At 36.6% G+C, this 12,255-nt stretch overlaps 1 protein-coding gene across 1 annotated transcript in view; it reads left to right on the plus strand.

Moving 5' to 3' along the window:
* OTOGL (otogelin like) overlaps positions 1-12,255 on the plus strand; it is a gene marked incomplete at its 5' end in the record, with an annotated part of 86,043 nt that overhangs the window by 18,563 nt on the left and 55,225 nt on the right. The window contains 9 exon segments of the mRNA XM_079303109.1: positions 1,316-1,493; positions 2,257-2,381; positions 4,273-4,482; positions 5,301-5,466; positions 6,433-6,507; positions 7,047-7,099; positions 7,738-7,900; positions 10,909-11,016; positions 12,038-12,176. Coding sequence (XP_079159235.1) covers positions 1,316-1,493; positions 2,257-2,381; positions 4,273-4,482; positions 5,301-5,466; positions 6,433-6,507; positions 7,047-7,099; positions 7,738-7,900; positions 10,909-11,016; positions 12,038-12,176 — 1,217 coding nt within the window.

Genomic DNA, 12,255 nt, shown 5'->3' on the forward strand with positions numbered 1-12,255 from the left:
GCTAAGGTCTAGCTTGTTTAAAGCTTTTTAGACTAAATAGGATGGAATAGAATCCATGTGCTCCATGGGATCTATACTGATTTCACTGCTGACTTATGTTGTGATTTCAGACAGGTTACTGCACATATTTGGAAAGGATAATGAAATAAACCTGCCTTAAAACATGTTACAACATTAGGCACTGAAGGTAGAAATTATATTGCTAAATTTAAAATTTAAATTTGAAATTTACGGAGACCAATTACTGGAATTTTAGTCTCTTTCTAAAAGACTGATGTTAGAGTAAAGTTCTTACTCAGCCTTCGGTGAAACAGAGTTTAGGGAGTTCTGTGCTGGTGATTGCAGTTATGTCTTTTCTTTATTGAATTTGTCCAGTCATAACACTACTTTTGGCATTCACAGCTTTCTACGGCAATGAGTTTCATAGCTCAGTTATGCTCTATGTTGACAGTTCTGCTTCATAATTTGATTGACAACTTTATTTCTTTTGTGTTAGTCCCTATTCACTTGTCTCTTTCCACAGTCTGCAAAAAATATTATCTATGAAAAATATTTTGTTGTCACACTCTTCGTAATTGTGTCTATCTAGTAAGTCTGATTCCCTAAGGACATCTTTAAGGATTTCATCTTCCTCTCTTGGTTTATGCATCTGAGTCTGTGTGTGTGTGCATGTGTAGAGGCTGCTTGTAAAGGTAGATCTGCTTTAATCCTTCAGCTGCAAGTAGCCCAACAGTTTGTAGCAAATGAGTTCTGTGACTGTGAAATTTCCATTTCCTCACACAATGGATTTGCTGGGAAGGAAAGCTGGGAATTTGATAGGGGCTTAGTTCACATACAGTCCAAGGAAGGAGCTGAACTGGTGTCATGTCAGTAGTGGCAAGAACCTTCTATAAAAATTCAATACACTTTACAGATGTGTTACTTACTCTTATAATATCATTGGAGACTAAGAAACAAGGGGTTTCTTGTCTTGCCTTCTCATTGCAAGATGCTTACAGTTGCATTGCTTTCTTTTCAAATAAAAAAACAAACAAAAGAGAGATGCAAGCATGGTTTCTAGATAACTCACAGGTACAGAAAGGTGTGAGATTTTTTACTGTCTGCAGCAGCTGGCATTCCTGCTGGCATTTGTGTTGTTACTGGAAATAAGCTCAGATGGAAAATGGGTGAGGATATTTGGCTGATGGTGAGGTTGTGCATAGCTTTCATTTCATTTTTGAGTTTTCAAAATTTTCTTTGTTTAATGCACAAACCAGTAAAACCTGGAAGTTGGATTTCAGTGACTTTGTTTTTGTTCTTCTTTTGCTATGTTCAGGGGCTATTGAAATTCAGAATATATCTTCTTTCTTTGTTCAACTGAAAACTAGTTTTGGTTTGAAGATACTGTTTGCTAAAGATGGAGAGAGGATTTATGTTCAAGTTGATGTCAGATGGAAGAGAAGAACATTAGGACTATGTGGAACATACAATGGAAATTTAAGAGATGATTTTCTGTAAGTTGCATGTTGTACATTTATATAATATTTAATAACAAGTGAAAAGTTTTGTTGAACATAATAACCTGATTGCCTAATTTCATTAACATGCTCAAACTTTATTAAATTAACCAATATGTCTTAATTTAAATGGTTGTCACTTAGAATGCCTGAATTTTTGGCTTTTATATTTCTAAGTTATTTTACCAAGTAATTATAGAAAGGTACCATATTATTTGTAGAAGTTTCTGGATGATGGTATTATTTGTGTGCACTTTCCCCTTTCTTGTTGCTCCCCTATCGTCAGAGCTCTTGTGAGCACTGAGAAAATGAGTGATAATACTTGCATCATCCTCACATGGTTGACACCTGCTACTGCTTGATTTTCCTCCCTACATCAAGTTTTAATGTACAAAAAAAAGTAATTCTAAACCACAGGAATATTTTAGTTAGAAGGGCACACTGTCCTTATTTTTACCATAATTCCTCCAAAATTCCTCAAGCTGTAATGTCACAAAACCTGTCTGCACAGCAGACTTGGAGTGTAGGAACATTTTCACATGAATAAAATATTGAGGAAAAAATTTCATATGCCCTCTCTTCTTTTATACCACAGAGATGGAAATTCTTTTGGCACGTTGACTGTTCAATGTGACTATACATCTAAGCCTTTTTAATCAACTTACATCCTCACCCATGTAGACCCTAAGGTCAGCAGGATGATATTTTATATTTATATAAAATATATATTTATATATAGTGTTGATATTTTCCTTTTCAGATCTCCAGCAGGGATGATAGAAGGGACCCCACAACTTCATGCCAATGCATGGAAAGTTTCTTCAGCTTGCTCCATGCCTGTCAATATTCCTGTGGTTGATCCCTGCAATGTGAATCAGCAAAATGGTATGTTTTCACATGGGAGTCTGGACTTAGCTATATCTTATTATTATGGGACAGTTTTTCTTTTCTCTGTGAAAAAGTTGCACATACATGTATTTCAGCCTTGGGTTTAAATGTGTACCTTTTTCCCTTTCCCTTTCCCTTTCCCCTTTCCCTTTCCCTTTCCCTTCCCCTTCCCCTTCCCCTTTCCCTTCCCCTTTCCCTTTCCCTTTCCCTTCCCTTGGCAAAGACCATTTTCCCATACATTTAGCATGTAAAATGAAGTAAGTACTTGATAAATAAAAGCTAGTAGGTCATTTAGTGCTAGGTGTACTGGCTATGAGTACTAGATTCTGCTGTCTACTATACCTGCAGATTTTAACTATCTATGGTTCTAACTATGTATGGTAAATTGTGCCAGTTGAGAGGAAAGATATGATGCATGTTTGTAGATAAAGAAAGTACAGAAGACAGTGTTGAGATCAAAAGTCCTGTCTCTGGCTTCTCCATGCTTATTGCATTAAAATTTCTTTATCCTCTATTTATGTTCTCTGACAAAAACTGCTGCAGACAGTCTGAGAACCTTGAATTTGTTCAAATTCCTGAGCAAAGATTTAGTTTTGGCTGGTTGGCATGCCTATGGTTTGTGCTGAACTTTCACTGTCGCCTTTTTGCATTGCTGTTCTTCTCAATTAAGGAAGACAATGGGGAGACTGTAGCTGCCAATTCTGACAGAATGTAGTCTAATATTTTTAATGTTTCAGACATCAGAGCTCACTAAAGATGTCGGATTTATCCATATTTAAAGCCTGCTGGAGCAAGCCTAGAATAATAATAAATCTTTAACAATGTGGGGCATTCTAAAAGTTTTTATGCCTTCCTTGCCTGTCTTCTAAAGGCAGCCAGATCTCTCAGCCAGGTCAACTCAGAGCCTTCATGCCTCACCCTCAGTTCTATGCTACCTCAGTGAAGGTGGAGTTTGACATAAATGTGAGGTTCTTAGAGCAGGAGGGTGGACTGCATGAGTTTCTGAGGGTCCTTTCCATCCCGAATTTTCTTATGATCCTCTAATAATCACTGTGAAAAAGCAGTGGAGAGTGAGGTGATACACACCATGCTATAAGCACAGGCATCTTTTCCAGGTCTGAGAGGATACTGACCTGATTAAACTAAAAATAATTAAATTAAATTATTATATGTTTGTTTTGTCAGGATAATTTTCAACTGAGTCAAGTTCAGTCCTTGAAGCTAGTTTTCTAGTACAATATATAAAATGTGAAATTCTTCTGTCAATGTGTGCACGTGAAAATGAACATGGAGATTGAAGGGGAGGTGCATTCTTTTAGCAGCAAAAGTGACTTAAATAAAATCCACATCACATAGTGGATGTGGATAATAGTTCCTTAGCTATTCCACCACTTGTGGTGGCAGTCTGCTTCAGTGGCTAAAGGGTTGGAGGAGGGTTTGTTGGTGCTAGAAGGTATATAGCCACCTTGGGATTTGCATGGCCTCAAGCTCTGCTTTGTAGCACTTCCTGAGACCACATGCCAGGAAGTACATGGCCATTGACGATGTTAAAGCTAAATGAATGTCAACAAAGAAAACCATATTCCAAGCTTTGGTGAACTCTTTTAACTATTCTTTTGAAATATATTATTTTGGAATTTAAATTTCCTGTGATATAAGAGGAAGGCATAACTGTTTAAGTGAAGTTATTTTTATCTTAAGTTGAATTTGCTGTTGAGGGAGTTACTTGTAATATAAATTTTAAACCATAGAATTTTACTGAAAGACATTGTGCTTTAAACAAGTGTTTATTGCACAGCTAGGTATGTTTGCCTTTAATTTTCATGCTACTCATTTGACTAACTTATATTAAAATGGATCTGGCTAAAACAATGTTACCTTCTCTTAGCTGGGTATGCATCACACTGTGATATCATCAATGAAGATGTTTTTGCTCCCTGCCATGCCTACATCAGTCCAGGCTTGTACTACCAGCTCTGCCGCTTCGAGGCGTGCAAATGCGGCAGCAGCTGCTTGTGCAATGCTTTGGCGCACTACGCTTATGTCTGCGGCAAGCACGGCGTCACCATCGACTTCAGATCTCACCTTCCTTACTGTGGTGAGTGACATTTCCATAATGGAATGTCCTTTAGAAATGTGATAAACTGCACAAGTTTCATTCACTCCACAAAATGCAGGGGTTGGCTTCTTTTACCTGAAAACTAGAATTGTGCCATGGTGTACTGATGTACTGGGGGAGAAAGATAATGTTAGACTTCTGAGCTGGGACCCCTGAGCTACCTCCCAGGGAGGGTCTGTCCTTTCTATTGGTCACAGAGAGAAATGGAATTCTTTCTTTTAAGCCCTAAGTCATATGGAAGCCTGTAGCCCATACTTTATTAGTAGCCAGGGAGTGGCAGGAGTGGAGCCATTCCCTAAGGGAAGGCAAGCTGGGCTGGCAGGGGCTCCCTAAGATTGGACCAGTAGGATATAGTAATGATTTAAAACAAGGAATTTCACAGAATCATGAATATTGTGAGTTATGTATATATATATATATATATATATATATATATGTATGTAAATGTATATGTAGCTATATATGCCTCAGCCTTAGCCGGACAATTATTCCTCTCTTGGAAGACTGAATTACTAGATAGATGTGCAATTTAGCATACAGAAAGAATAAAAAGCTACTGTTTGCAAAACAGATTATTCCAGTCAAAGAATTATTCTAACAAAAACCCACCTTAATCTAAATATTTTTAACTTAAGAAATTGATAAAACAGCATGATTTTTTCATGCTTTCTACTAAACCCAGTGCAAAAACAGACCACTTTAATTTTTTGAGCTTTCATGATACACTGCTTTGTTTTCTATTTTTCACATTTTAAGAGTATGCTGCTCTCCCTTCTTTTTTCCTCTCTTTCCTCCAGGTGTGATGTGTCACAGTGGTATGCTGTATCATCAGTGCTCTTCTTTTTGTAAACATTCCTGTGCTTCACTTTCTATGGCAAATGTCTGTGCTGATGACTGTGCAGAAGGATGTAATTGTCCTGATGGGAAGTATTTTGAAGAGTTGGTCAACTTTTGTGTATCAATGTAAGTAATAAAAAATAGAATGTATGTATGGATACATTTTCCTCTTTCCAGCAGGATTTAAAGTAGCTTTTCTGCTGTTTCCCTCAAGATGTAGACTGCCTAGAGATGATAACACACAAGATGTCAAGATTTAATATCCTGCCTTATTAATCAATAGTGAGGCCTTATCTGTTATTGTGTGTACATACATCCGCTTCACTTTAAAACAGTGAGAAGGAATCTGTAAAGCAGATCCATAAAGTAAGGAATAGTATGGGAAGAGTAGCTAGAAGTGTCTTTTTTCTGTCTCACAATGCAATTCTCTTCAGTTAAATGGGTAGAAATGGTCAATGAGAGGAAATAGATTTTGCATGTTGCATACCCAGAATTTTACAGCTTACCAGTATGGGTAGTTACAGAGTTATTTCTGTTCATTGCAACATATATTTTGAAGAGATCAGTGAAGTTCATACTGTAGGCATAAAGACTGTTTTAAACTATTCAAGAGTGTGAGCTAACTTCTTATTTGCATATTTTTTCATGGTTTCTAGGTAATTCTGTTGCTACTTCTAATCCATCTGGCTCTTATCACAGATTTAATGGATTTTGCTATGATAGCTACTCTATCAAAGATTTTAACAATACTTTGAAAGGGATCTGTAGGCTTTCATTCCACTCCCATAACTGAGAAGAAAAAGTCCTTTCTATTAGAATAATGCACAGAAACAGCAAATAAAAAGTACAAATATTGAGAGAAATCCTGGCTTTCTTGAAGATAATAAGAGTTTTGACACTGAATTCAATACAATCTGAGTGCTGTCTTTACGTTTTTGTCTTTCAAAGTATATTGTACATATAAGGATTGAGTTAATGAATTAAGTTAATGTTACAGTAAGTCCTGCATATCATAGTAGCTTGATAAATAGAGGGCCTTAAATCCTATTTCATCTTGCTTTTCTACCTAAATGCATGAATATTTTTTAACAGATCTGGCTGTCATTGTCGTTACAAAGGCAAAGCCCTCCAGCCTGGAGAAATCCTTCCTACACCAGCAGGCTCCTGGTAGGTTTGAGTGCAAGAGTTCTATCTTTCTTGAATCACATTTTGGACACTACTTTAAGTGGTTTGAGAATTTTTCTCATGTAGATTGAAAGTTTGTTGCTGTATCAAGATTCTTTTTTTTTCTTTTCATACTTAGTAAAGGGAGCCTACTATAAATTGGATTATGTGCTGGATTATTTTAACAAAATACCTGGAAAATTCTGTAAACCATAATGGATAAGATTTTGTGTAATACTGCCTGTATCCTAAATAACCCAGCCCTCCATTCTCCCAGGGGTTGACATACTCACCTCTTTTTTATTTCAATGGAAATTAGGAAATTACATAGTACATAAACCATGAATTTAGGCCCTCTCTACAGATCAGGAATTAGAAAATAACAACAAAATATTGAGCAGAACAAAAGCTTTTGGATTTCATTCCTCTTTCTCCTTTTAATTTCTGTTGTTTAAATTAGTTGAATTGTATAATCTTTTTCAACATGATGGCTACAAAACATTTTCCCCTGAATAAAACATGGGTTTCCTTTTCTTTTCTAGTCAATGTTTGAATGGAACAGTGAAATGTATTGAAGCTACTACAGAAAACATAGGTAAATTACTGTCTTTTCCCATATAAAAGTTGCACAATAGAGAATTTTATAATGAATAGTAATTTGGCTTTCTTCTCATATGTATTTAAATTATGAGATACTTTATGTCACAATATATTTAAAAATAGGAGGTTAGGAGCACACATAGTCATAGGTTTTTTTCCTTCTCTTTCTGTAGCACAAATTGTACTGCTCAGACACTTGGGAAATTGAAAGAAATAAATAATTGCATGTGACATCTAGGACAATGTGTTCTCATGGGAATACCTATAATTAGGCTCACTATCCATGTTTAGGAAGCTATAAGATCTTGATTTCTAGAAAGTAAATTTTTAATGCATTTCTAATGGATTTAGAAGCACATTGAAAATTATGCCACTTCTAAGGGCTTTTTCTGCCTAAGGTATGATGGCTCCAGATGCTTCATATAATTTTATTTTTACATTAGAATGTATATAAATTTTATATGTCTGTAATATAGATTATGTTATAGACTGCTATTCTGGTTGCATTCCTATATGAACTGTATTGTAACCTCCCTTTGTATCCAAAGAAATAGACTGTAAATGAAAACCAATAGAAAATTTTCAATGTAAAAGAACAGTTCATCTTATTTAACCTTCATTTTGCATTTGAAGTTCACATATGCCCTGAAGGAAAAATCTACTATGACTGCAGATCTCCAGTGCCTGGGTTACCAGCAGCAGGTGTGAATTGTGGGATCTCTTGTGTGAACCTTGCCATGAACTTCTCCTGTGTCCCCTCACCACCCTGTGCAAGTGGCTGCATTTGCCCCCCTGGGTAAGCTTTGATGGAACAACCTGGAGCACAAGCCAAATGCATATTTTCCACAGTTCAACTCTGCACATTTTTTTTTACTTTTTGAATTCCAGTGGTATTGCACTTCTAATTTTAAAACTATTGTTCTATAAATTGTTGCAGACACACAGTAACAGCTAAAAGGCCATCAGATATCCAGCTTACTACCATTCCAATTGGCTGGAATTTGGGAATGTCTGGACAGGAGATGGCTTCCACCACTTGCACAGTATAGTTTATTTGAATGTAAAAAGCAAACATGAAAGGAAAAAAAAAAAAAAAAAAAAAAAAGTTGATGTAAACCATTGTGCTCCTGCTTATTGCTGCCCAAGCCTTTGTCTCACTTAAATTTCTACTCAGGTTTACAAAGTTGATGCCCAGCCTGGGAGGGCAGGTGTATGGAAAGGTTTCTGCCCTATTTCCCTTCATTCTCTTTGTCCTTTTTTTGATTACTTAGCTCATATATTTGGATTGGGTGCCCAGAAACAGTCTGCTGAGCTTGGCAGGGGTCAAATCCAAGTGTAAAATCTGTAGTTTGTGTGAGGATTAATCACGTTCCCTCCATTTGTTTCCATTCTTTTCTGACAACTCTTATCTGCACTTTCAGATTGAGGATTCAAATATGCTGTGCAAATTGCTGTAATTGCTGCTTGTCTCAGGTGGAATAATCCCTTTTTCCCCACCTTTCCATTTTATTTCACTGTGTGTGTAGCCAGTGGTTTCCTGACAGTTGTGTACAGATCAGAGTATAAAAGAGACTGTCACTTGTGATGTCATTTGTGATGGTCATAGATGACTAAGCACTGGTGAAGGTATAGATGTCAGGGTTGGCTATTTAAGATTTCCTTAGTTCTTGCCTGGTATTCTGTAGTCCTCTAAAACTCTGCCTCAACTGAGAACTTAGCTTTCAGGACCATTAGTCTTATGGGAATAAATAATTATTTTTAGCACAAAAAATGCATGAATCTGTGAAAGTAATAAACTAGTAATAGACTGATACATCACCATGATATTTGCATGAAATCAAGCTAGTAGTAATGACTTGGAAGTTCATTTGAAAATTAGAAGAAATTTTCAGAGCTAAAGCCTTGCTCTCAGTCATGCAATTTCTAGTTGAGTATTACTTGATAATTTTCTGAAATATAGCAGGAGTACTGTGAAGCAAAATCCTAAGTTTCTATCAAATAATAGAGTAAAACATTAATTATTTCTTTTTATTGCATAAGAAAATAAACACTCTTTTTGCTATTACGTTGAAAAGTAAGTGTAAAGCACTTAGTGCATTTAGGAGTGTCCTCGTTGTTAATTTGTACTTAATTATCCCTTTCAGCCTCATGGTTCCAAAAAGCAAGTATGGCTTTTAACTAGGAAAGGGCCAGCTGTATTATCCTAAAAGTTAGTTTCAAAAGGTCTCTTTTTTATGCAAGAAAATGTTAAACATATATCTCCTGCTATTAAATCTTAGTGGACAAGTCATTAAAACTTGTTGTGAGACATTATAGTAAAATGTTTATTAAAATTCTATTAAGTTGCTGTTCTTCTCTTTGGATCTCCTTTCCCACCTTATTTCTACCACTACCCATTGTTTGACTGAATGACCTAAGCTTTTGGGGTGGAATCCTGAATTCTCCTGGAGACCGGCACCTTATTCTGGCATCCTGGGTGTTTATGGTGTTGTAAAGTAGAGAAGTTTGTGCATGGTATTGAAACCTTTCCTTTGGAAAACTATGAAGTGATGGACTCTAGTATGCAAAAAATGATCTTTATAAAGTAAAAATGGTTTGAATTTTCTGTTAAAGCTCTTGCAGAGCAGCTTGTCATTCTTTTATTCAGAAGTTGAAGAGATGATGAAGAATTAGAAATGCTGGAAGTCTCTGATATATTTTAGAAGTTGAATAGATAAAAGATACCCAAAAGTAGACTGAAAGTCACCCTTAAACTGAGCTGGAGATATGAAGCTAAACTGAGTTGCAGAAGCATCAAGTAGTGTGGAAAAGGACTTCATGGGGCTATATTAATGTGCCTTTAGGCAACATCAGCAATACCCATGTTATTCTTGGGAGGCATTTAGCTTTTATTGACAGAGACTAAGTACCTTCCCAAGCCATCTGCTCTGGTGTTTTCCTATCCTTAAGAAATTTTCTGAACACTTGACTCTTTTATTTAGAGCCAATCACTGTTTAATGAACTAGTAATGGGGTGAAGAAAACAAAACTGTGTATTCCTTTCAACTTCCAGTGAAACAATCTCTAGATTGTTCAAGTCACGTGTTGCATGGCAACTCCAGAAATTGCCCTCCTAAAGAATAGCACTGGGAGTGTCAGTAGCATTTTTCCTAAGAAAGTTAAGATTGCTAAATAGGTGGAAATGAGATAGCAAACATGTGGTTGACCATATATCTGGGTCGCTTATTGATCTCATTAGATTTGTCACTTTTTGCATTAAATGCCTGTTTTGTCTTGATCTTATTAGTGGTTTCAACTTCCCTTGTGTAGGCAAGTAACCTCCACCACTGCTCTTCCTAAACTGCAGCAGGATGCCCTGGGCCAGCACACTGTTCTGCACTCAAACAGGACAGGCCCTGCTGTGCAGAGGAGCAGGCAATCCAGTCCAGCTGCTTTCCTGGCACAGCAGGACAAGAGAGCAGCTGAGAGGGAAGGACAGTCCGGCCTCAGCAGCTCACATGGTGCCCAGATACTCTGGAGTTTTCAGAGGGGAATACCTACACTACCAACACTCCTGCATGGGAACTGCTGCCCACACCAACACACCCCTTCCTAGATAGAAGGAGAGCTGCAGCTGTGAGCTTGGTGAGGTCTTCATCTGTGCACAGTGGAGATTGATTTGGACAGCTTTTCCTGATGAAATAATTTTCCTTGGCTGAATGGAAGACTGACTGCCATTGTTGGGGTTCAACAATACACTACACATTAAGTTACATTGATGTTTAGGATTTACTCTTTCATCTTAGTAATTCTTTTGTTTTGAAGGATGGCTGAGCACAGAGGGAAATGTTATATTCCTGACAGTTGTCCATGCACCTGGAAAGACAGAGAATTTCTGTCTGGAGAAGTTATAGCTACTCCATGTTACACATGGTGAGTTCATATGGCTTACTTTCAGATCATCTGGATCTAGATCCAAAGTGAAATTGATACAGAAAACATGTTGAGTATTTTGAAAAAATGTATATCTTGTTTATTAGATAGTTACAGGATATATCTTTTATTAGGCTTACTGATAGACTTGGATAAGCAGGAAGATTTTTGGATGAGTGCCTTTTCGGATCTGAAAAGGAAACTGAAGATATCCAAGTTAAAAAGCAGTCAAGAGCAAATGCTTAATTCCACACATATTTGCTAGTCTCTGAAATAAGACATGGCATTTTGCAGAATAGAATATAATGAAAGACAACCAAGGGGAAAAATAAAGATATGCTAATTTTCTTGCCAAAAAATATATATATTAGTCAAGTATATATTTAATAACGGAAAAAAGTTGGCATGTCAGCTTTTAATCACTTAAAAAACACACTGGCAAATCAACCTGAGGATTTACACTTACACAAGCAAAAATAGAACTATTTTCCTACAAATTTATGTAAGCCACTGAATGTAGCAGACAGGAAAAGTAATCTTGCAAAATATCAGCATAGATTTCTAAAACTCATTCCATATTTGTCTGACACCCATAAATTTTACAGGTAGCTGTAGGAATTTTCCTTTGAAAATTTGCAAACCTTTATCAAAATTTAGAAAAAATAGTCTACTGATGTCTTAGGAACAAGCATGTTGTGGCATTGTGCCTTATCTATACTGGAGGCAGTGATGGAAATATTTGCATAAACTCTGTAAAGTTTGAGATTTTGCATTTATTTTTAATGCATTTTTATTGTACATATGGGCTAATGGCAAAATATTCAACATTTCTTGCCATAGCATTGTCAGTATCTTCAGAAGCAATTCACAGTGTAGCTCTCTATTTCAAGGTCTGAGAATTTTATTCCATTCATGGATTTCTGTGTGATTTGAAATAAAAAACACAAGAAAGCATTTTCTTGAAAATATACAGCAAATGACTGCCATTAGAGGAGATACTTTTTGCTGGTTTTCCTTGCAGTGTTTGTCGGAGAGGCGTCTTCAACTGCACCAGTTACCCCTGCCCTGCTGTGTGCACCATTTATGGAGACAGGCATTATTACACCTTTGATGGACTGGAGTATGATTATGTCAGTGACTGCCAAACTTACCTGCTAAGGGTAAGAGGATTTATCATATGTTCTCTTGTGTCCGTGAGAAAACGAGTATTTTGAACATCAGGAGTTGATCTATAAAAAC

Source organism: Erithacus rubecula, assembly GCF_903797595.1.
Source record: "Erithacus rubecula genome assembly, chromosome: 4".
In the NCBI taxonomy this organism is placed as follows: Eukaryota; Metazoa; Chordata; class Aves; order Passeriformes; family Muscicapidae; genus Erithacus; species Erithacus rubecula.